The sequence below is a fragment of the Vicia villosa genome, unplaced genomic scaffold (assembly GCF_029867415.1).
Source record: "Vicia villosa cultivar HV-30 ecotype Madison, WI unplaced genomic scaffold, Vvil1.0 ctg.000351F_1_1, whole genome shotgun sequence".
NCBI lineage: Eukaryota > Viridiplantae > Streptophyta > Magnoliopsida > Fabales > Fabaceae > Vicia > Vicia villosa.
Genome location: NW_026705157.1, coordinates 144,979 through 153,430, shown reverse-complemented (window position 1 = coordinate 153,430; position 8,452 = coordinate 144,979). Strand labels below are relative to the sequence as shown.

Here is an 8,452-nt window from a genome sequence, read left to right as displayed (position 1 = left end):
GAAAGTAAAAAAATAAATAAAAAATTGGAAAAAAAATTTAGACTTAAAAAGTAGTGCACTGACAATGTAAAAATAGTGTAAATTTTTTTTATACCGTCAGTACATCACCCATTTTCTCAAAAACATTTGTCTTCCTCGCATTTATAAAATCTTTTGAAACTTATTGTATTGTATTATTATAACTTATTTGTGTCTATTTTCTTGTTGCCTATATTTAGAATTTAATTTAATTTTATTTTATTTATAATAGCGTTATATTTGATTTTCAAAAATATTTAAAATTTATTATGTTTGAATGCTAAAATTAAAGATTGTTATTAATTTATTTGCATAATAATTTTTTATATTTTAAAAGTTATGAAATTTATATTAAAAAAATTTATTTGATAAATATTTTTAATTTGTATAAATTAAATTTGTAATCATGTGATCTGATCTCTCACATTTACAAAATCTTTTGAAACTTATTGTATTGTATTATTATGACTTATTTTGTGAGTGTTTTCTTGTTCATTATATTTAGAATTTAATTTATTTTATACTTATGTTATATGTGATTTTAAAAAGTATTTAAAATTTATTATGTTTGAATGTTGAAAAATAAGAATGTTATTAACTTATTTGCATTAATAATTTTATAAATTTTTAATAATTTATAGTTATGAAATTTATATTAAAAAATTTATTTTATAAATATTTTTATTTTTAATTAGTATAAATTAAATTTGTAATCATGTGATCTGATCAGTCAATACCCTGTCTAAGTTTTTTAGCAGTGCTTTGTCCTACATTTTTTAAGCTTTTCCTTTTCCTTTCTTCGGGTGCCAAGCCAACTAATTTATTTAGAGTTTGTATTTAGGCAGAGTACTCCTTGTACTCAAATTCTAATACACAAGCTTATAAAAAAATTCAATAGAATACATTTTTTTAAAGGACAAAACCTTCCTAGGTTCTTATACCAAAACTGTACAATTGAAAATTTAAATATCTTAGGCTATATTTTATTAAGAGTTTCTCCTTTCAAAACCCAGCTACTAAACTTGGTCAAAATATGTTTTATTCAAATTTTCATCAAACCAATACATTTTGAAAACCAACTTTAAACCTAATGCTCCATATTGCTCGAAGACCTCATTCTTAAAACTCTATTTATAATCCATAATTAGAACTACTAGAATCAAAACCACGTTCTAACACCGTTTACAATGCATTAATTATCGCCATTTGCTCTTATTCTTTTTCTCAATAACAAATCCATTCTCCCATTTACGCTTCCTCTTAATAACTTCTTCATCTCAATTTCCTCCTATATATATATACAAATCTCTCTCATTACAACATCATATTCAAAACCATAACCTCTTTTTAATCACTATTATACAATGTCAACCTCTTCAACATTCTTCATAATTCCCTTTCTCTCCCTTTTCCTTCTCTTACCTTTACTCCTTCAAGCTAATGAATCACCTTCTCCTTCTCCTTCTCCTTCTTCCTCCAATGCATGCAAATCAACACTATACCCTAAACTATGTCGTTCGATTCTCTCCTCGATCCGATCCTCTCCGACCGACCCCTACCACTTAGGAAAATTCTCAATAAAACAAAGCCTCAAACAAGCCAAAAAACTCTCAAAAGTATTCCAAGACTTCCTCCAAAAACACCACCAATCATCTTCCCTAAACCACGCTGAGTTCGCGGCACTAGACGATTGTCGCGAACTAAACCAACTCAATGTAGACTACCTAGAGTTAGTACAAGACGAACTAAAATCAGCTGATTCATCATCTTTCAATAACACTGATGTGTTGGTGGAAAAAGTTGAAACTTATCTTAGTGCTGTGGCTACAAACCATTATACTTGTTACGACGGTTTGGTTGTGACCAAAAGTAACATTGCTAATTCGTTTGCGGTTCCTTTGAGTAATGTTACGCAATTGTATAGTGTTTCACTTGGGTTGGCTATGCAGGCTTTGAATAGAAATATTAAGAAACGTAAGACTCGTAAACATGGTCTTCCTACTGAGACTTTTAAGGTTAGACAGCCACTTAAGAAGTTGATTAAGGTAACAACTATTTTCTTTGTCTATATTATATATATCATGACTTATTTATTTATTTGGTTTAATTGTTTTTTTTTATGAAATATTATAAAAAGTTTATTCATTTTTAATCTTAATTTTTGTGTGTTTGATTATTTTAATAAATATTTAGACTGTATTTTTTATATGAAAATATTTTTTTAATTAAAAAAATAGCGGATACTTAATAAATTAATTTATAATATATAAACTTATAACTGTTTTCCATTTAAAAATTTAATGTTTGATAAAATTAAGTGTAAGTTAACTCATAAATAAAAGAAAGACAAATAATATATTTAATTTTAATTAAAATAATGTAAATAGTTTTGAGAGAAAAATTAATAAATTATAAGTTATATTTGAAGGAGAAAATATTATAAATTTATAAAATATAAAATATAAATTCATGAGAAAATGACAACTACCAAACAAATATTGTTTTTCTTAGGAATCTGTAAATTAGTATTTATAAGTGCTTTTCAAATAAGCCATCAATTTTTTTATTTTCAAAATTTTATGTTTATTTTAAATTATTAATAAAAATGAAAAATATATTTAATAGACATTTTTGACTGAGAGAATGTGAAAAATAAATTAGGAAGAATGCATCTTTTAAATAAATAATTTTAAAATTGTAAAAGAGATGATGTTGAGCAAAATACTATCTTATACTATCTACACCCCTAAATATAAGACTCTATTGAAGAAATATTGAAAATAAAAAAGTTGATTTAAATAATAAATTTGTTAACTATTAATGTAATTTTATAAATTAGAATTATTTTATGTTTGTATAAAATATTTAATATAAATTTTTAAAAAATGCAATTTTATGATGAACATATAAATTAAAAATTATTAATGCCCTTCAAAATTTAAAGGCGACCCTATATAAATATAGGGTTAAATAAGTTTTTGGTCCCTATAAATATCTCAGTTTTAGTTTTTAGTCCCTATAAAAAAAAAGTCGACTTTTAGTCCCTATAAACTTACTTTTGTACTCACGTTTAGTCCCTGTTGAGTGATTAAAAGTGAGTGCAAAAGTAATTTTATAAGGACTAAAAATCGACTTCTTTTTTATAGGGACTAAAAGTAATTTTTGATAATTTTATAAGAAGTAGAAACATATTTAACCCAAAAATATATAAGAAAATTTTATATTTAGAGGTAGAGAAATATATTTAATAGTGAGTGAAAATAATAACAAAAAAATCATTATGAAAAATAAAAGTCTTGGAGTATTCTCTTAAAATATTACCTTCCCTCCACTTTCCTAGATCTCTTAAAAGATTTACTTTTTGACCATTTTAAAGTTCATCTCTAAATTCCCTTTGACTCAGAGCTAAAACATTAATTAGTGTGTTAACCGGCTAGATCCAAGGATTGTTTTAAATTTGGTCAACCTAGCTTCTCCTTAAATTCTCACTGGTATCCTTAACGAAAAACAATAAATATTCAGAGCAGTATCTAACAACTTCATAATCAATCACGTGCAATCATGTTCTTTATTGTGCCATAATGAAAACACACTGCACGTGCAACTCATGTGGATTCATGTTCTTTATTCTGCATTGAAGTAATCTTTCTCTATTTTTTTGGGATAATATTAGTTTACTTCTGTAATATGAGCGTGTTTCAGTTTATCTTCCACCGTTGTCAAATGCAAATTTTGACAACGAATTTTTTGAAAAAACCGTTGCCAAAAGGTAAGAAGGAGGAAAAACAAAATTCGCTAATATTACAGGCGGTGAATTACTATTAATTTTTTTTTTTTTTTTTGAATTTAATAAATACTAAATTTGTAACATTTCTTTATTACAGCTTCTTAGAACAAAATTCAGTTGCAACAAATCATCCAACTGTACCAGAACTGAAAGGATTCTTCAAGAAAGTGAAAACAAAGGAATTCTACTCAAAGAATTTGTTATTGTAAGCCTTGATGGAACAGAAAATTTTACTTCGATTGGAGAAGCTATTGATGCTACACCTGATAAATTAAAGCCAGAAGATGGCTATTTTCTTATCTATGTCAAACAAGGATTATATCAAGAATATATCACTATTCCGAAAAATAAGAAGAATATCTTACTTATTGGTGATGGTATTAACAAGACTTGCATCACAGGAAATCATAGTGTTGTTGATGGTTGGACAACTTTTAATTCTTCAACCTTTGGTAAGTCAATATAATGTAATCACATATGTCTCAGTATCATGTTGATATCGGACACTGACACATGTTGGACACCAGACTAGTCTTTATTTAGAGTTGTCGGTGCTACAGATGGTAATATCATGTTAACATTGTTTTTTATTTTATTTTAATGCAGCTGTGTCTGGAGAGAGATTTATAGCAATAGACATAACATTCAGAAACACGGCAGGACCAGAAAAGCACCAAGCAGTAGCAGTACGAAACAACGCGGATCTTTCAATATTTTACCGATGCAGTTTCGAAGGATACCAAGACACACTCTATGTTCACTCACTAAGACAATTCTATAGAGAATGCGACATCTATGGCACAGTTGATTTCATCTTCGGGAACGCGGCCGCAGTACTTCAAAGTTGTAACATCTACGCAAGAAAACCGATGCAAAATCAGAAAAACGCCATAACGGCACAAGGGCGAACTGATCCAAATCAAAACACAGGAATCTCAATACAAAACTGTAGGATTGATGCCGCGCCAGACTTAGCCGAAGATATGAATTCGACGAAGAATTATCTGGGAAGACCATGGAAAGTTTATTCAAGGACTGTTTATTTGCAGTCATATATTGGTGATTTGATTCAACCTTCTGGATGGTTAGAGTGGAATGGAACAGTTGGATTGGATACACTGTTTTATGGTGAGTTTGATAATCATGGACCTGGTTCTATGACTAATAATAGGGTTCAATGGCATGGTTATAATTTGTTGACTGCTAATCAAGCTTGGAATTTCACTGTCCTTAATTTTACTTTGGGAAATACTTGGCTTCCTGATACTGATGTACCTTACACTGAAGGATTAGATAATTGAAGCAATGTTTTTGATTCATTAATTTCTAGATGTAATGTAACTTTTCTTCTTTTTTAAGAGTCATGTACTATGTTTGGATTAAATAAAAATTGGTGATGTCATAGTTATTTTTTAAATTGCAGTCTACAATATTGCTGATGTAGTAATCATGGTTTTAAATTGGGTTACGGTTGATGACGTGGTTGTAGATGTTGCGATTGTGGTCATTGCAGTTGTTGCAATCAGCATTGCGGCCGTTGCGGCCTGAATTTCAAATGGGACGTGTTTGAAATACACCTTTATAAAACACTTGATGTTAAGATTTTTTAAAATTGAGTTTTGGAATTTTGAAATTTTGAAATTTGAAGATAATACTTGAAGAAACATTGGCCTCATGTAATTTCTAATAACGGCCAGACGCATAGTTTTATCACACTGCAATTGCGGTCTGATGCGGTTGGAAAAACTACCCCATCAGCATTATTTTGGTCGAATTTGCGGTGGTGGACTGCAATTGAAAATTTTATTGGTAGTCTTTGCAACCGCATCAGACTACAATTGCAGTGTGATTTTAAACCAGGAGTACATCACATTAGGAACCACATCAAACAATTTCACCCGTATTTATTCAATTATTATCATCAAAAGTCAAACTTCAGGCTGTAACTGCAAATACCGCAATTGCAACGTCCACACCCAGAATTTAAAACCATGGCCATAAGATATTGTTACAATGCAAACATAAAATGACTTTATATAGGTTCAAAAACTTCCAAGAAAAAGAAGCCTCAAATTGAATTAATTAATATATAGTATCAAACCAAGAACAAAAAGTAACAAAATCATAGAAAAGAAGAAAATAACAACATTACTGACAAATTTAGGTTATTTGGTGAATGAAACTATGCAGCACTTGTTACAGAGAAGATTTAAATGTTGCACCAGAAGCAGGAATCCATTTATCTCCACTAAGAAAAGACTTAACAGTAAACTTTTTAGCTTGTTTATTTGTAATACTTTTCAAACCTTTCCACTTGACCCTATTCTTTGTTGAAGCACCAGCTCCAACATTCTGAAATTCAGCATAGAATATAGTATCCGGCGCAGAATCTCCGATCCAAGGTAACCATCCATTTGGACTAATAAAACTTCCCAAGTTAGATTGCATAAACACTGTTGTTGAGTAATTCTTCCAAGGCCTGCCTAAATATGTTTGAACAGAACTCAAGTCTCCGAAAGGCGAAACATTGCAATTTTGTATCGAAAGTCCTGTGTTCATGTTAGGATCAGTTTTGCCTTGTGCTGTTATTGTGTTCTGTTGTCCTTGCATTGGTTTTTTCGGTAAAATGTTGCAGTTTTGTAGTACGGTAGCGGAGTTTCCGAATATGAAATCGACTGTTCCGTATATGTTGCATTCTCGGTAGAATTGACGATTCGAGTGGACGTAGAGTGTGTCTTGATATGCATCAATGGAACATTTGTAGAAAACTGCTTGATCCGCGCTTGTCATTAGCGCTACTGCTTGGTGTTTTTCTGGACCTGCTGTGTTCTTGATACCAATGTCCCTAGCTATGAAATTCTTCCCAAACACAGCTGAACATTTCACCAAACAAAAGAAACATTAAATTTTTTAGCTGTCTTTATAAATCATATTTAAAAAAAATGAATCAAAAGAAATTTGGTTACAAAAATTGTTGATTATAATATAAATAAATGCTATCGTCCCAGATTGAACTATAGATCAGCAATTTACAGTCATTTAACTCAACTAACACATATCAGTTGAGCTAGACGCAAAAGAAAATGAATCGCCACTCTTATGCAAAAGAAAATGACTTAATTTCAACTTAAAGGTAAAAGTTTAACATACCAAATGTTGCTGATGAAAATGTAGGTGTGCCATCCACAAAATTAAGGCTACCAGAAACAGTTGTAACATTCATACCATCACCAATAATCATGACATTCCATTTAGTTTTCTCCACTCTAACATTTTCATAATAAGTCCCTTTCTTCACATAGATCACAGTCCTCTTATCACTTTTATCACTTACATGTTTTAATGCTTCTGAAATAGTTTTGTATTTTCCAGTCCCGTCTCTCGCGACAACAATGTCGGCTTTCTTCTTCAAATCATTGTCTGCTTGAAGTAGCTTTCTTCTATCATTAAGATGAAGCCAGTTTGGTGGCTCATTCTGGATAGATAAACTAAGTAAGCGCCGTCTAAAGTTTACCGACGATGCAGCCTTGTTAAGCCATGTGATGATGGCAAGACTGTTGCTTGTGAGTTCTGTGGAGTTTTTGAGATTGGTTGTAATATTTGATTTTAATGCTTCTTCTGCCTCTTCTAAACCATCAATGCATGTTTGCTGGTAAGTACCTGTTTCAAGAATATGTATTTAATAGTATGCAAGTATATAAATGGTTAACGTTAAGATATGTGGTCGGGGCTAATTCAACTATTATAAGTACATGTTCAAGTCATATATTGTTTGTTAAGAGACTCGTAATGGTTATAAAGTTTACCTGAAGCACTCAACCATGTTTCAAGGTCCTCCAAAACATCAACCAAAGAAGACTTTCCCCCATAAGCCAAGGAGCTATTCAAATGATCAACAGCAAGGTCCAAAAGATCTTTACAATTCAGCAAAGCCTTCTTTGTTCTATTGTCCAAATTCAGGTTCATCTCATCAAAAGCTCCATGCTCAGAGAAATACTCAACACCTCTAGAAACCGCGGTCAATGCCACTTGTATTGACAACTTGAACAACTCCTCAGGTCGAATTTGCTGACCCGAATGAACAAGAGGACTAAGAGTGCTCTCACATGAATCCTTGTACAATGTAACATCACAAATAGCCTTCACTGCACTCGAAAGAGACTGATCATTGTTGTCGTCGTTGTTGTCATTGTTACGAGCATTATTGTGAGCAACGGTTCCGAAAACCGCTGCAAATACAATACCGACGAGGACAATTGTGGACAAGCTTATGATGGTTATTCGCCTTCGTGATCTCCTTCGAACTTCGAATATGGCTTGGTCGGTTTCGTCGACTTTACCATAGGCTTTAAAGTTAGACATGGTTAAGGATGGTTGTGATTAAGAGAATGTGTTTGTGAAGAGGTTTTTTGTGGCAACCAATGATGTTTTTGTAACACTATTACTAACATGTTTGTAATCAAAAGTATTTATATATGTGTTTGTAGGAAGAGTTGAAGTTTGGTAGAGAATGTTACGCGGTTTTACGTGCGAGGCACTAACCTCTTTGGAGTGGCTAACATGTTACACGAATTTGTGCCGTTTTCATATAAAGTAGATAAATAAATTCAAATGTTATTTAAATTTTGAACTAGTAATGATATTTGG

The 8,452-nt window shown here is 31.0% G+C and overlaps 2 protein-coding genes across 2 annotated transcripts; one reads left to right on the top strand and one right to left on the bottom strand.

The window, feature by feature from the left end:
- The first annotated feature begins 1,213 nt into the window (after nucleotides 1–1,213).
- LOC131627153 (probable pectinesterase/pectinesterase inhibitor 47) lies at nucleotides 1,214–5,203 on the top strand. Its single transcript, XM_058897989.1, has 3 exons — nucleotides 1,214–2,063; nucleotides 3,903–4,257; nucleotides 4,412–5,203. The coding sequence occupies exons 1-3, from the start codon at nucleotides 1,383–1,385 to the stop codon at nucleotides 5,104–5,106; spliced, it is 1,731 nt and encodes a 576-aa protein (XP_058753972.1). The 5' UTR covers nucleotides 1,214–1,382; the 3' UTR covers nucleotides 5,107–5,203.
- Nucleotides 5,204–5,817: 614 nt separating this feature from the next.
- LOC131627152 (putative pectinesterase/pectinesterase inhibitor 24) lies at nucleotides 5,818–8,231 on the bottom strand. The gene is made up of 3 exons (XM_058897987.1): nucleotides 7,612–8,231; nucleotides 6,956–7,465; nucleotides 5,818–6,678 (listed from the first exon to the last, which is right to left on the bottom strand). The coding sequence occupies exons 1-3, from the start codon at nucleotides 8,165–8,167 to the stop codon at nucleotides 6,002–6,004; spliced, it is 1,743 nt and encodes a 580-aa protein (XP_058753970.1). The 5' UTR covers nucleotides 8,168–8,231; the 3' UTR covers nucleotides 5,818–6,001.
- Nucleotides 8,232–8,452: the final 221 nt, after the last annotated feature.

Coding starts and splice junctions, on each gene's coding strand:
- LOC131627153 (XM_058897989.1), top strand. CDS start 1,383: ATGTCAACCTCTTCAACATTCTTCATAATTCCCTTTCTCTCCCTTTTC. Junction 2,064..3,902: donor CACTTAAGAAGTTGATTAAG/GTAACAACTATT, acceptor TCTTTATTACAG/CTTCTTAGAACAAAATTCAG. Junction 4,258..4,411: donor TTTTAATTCTTCAACCTTTG/GTAAGTCAATAT, acceptor ATTTTAATGCAG/CTGTGTCTGGAGAGAGATTT.
- LOC131627152 (XM_058897987.1), bottom strand. CDS start 8,167: ATGTCTAACTTTAAAGCCTATGGTAAAGTCGACGAAACCGACCAAGCC. Junction 7,466..7,611: donor AACATGGTTGAGTGCTTCAG/GTAAACTTTATA, acceptor TTCTTGAAACAG/GTACTTACCAGCAAACATGC. Junction 6,679..6,955: donor ATTTTCATCAGCAACATTTG/GTATGTTAAACT, acceptor TGAAATGTTCAG/CTGTGTTTGGGAAGAATTTC.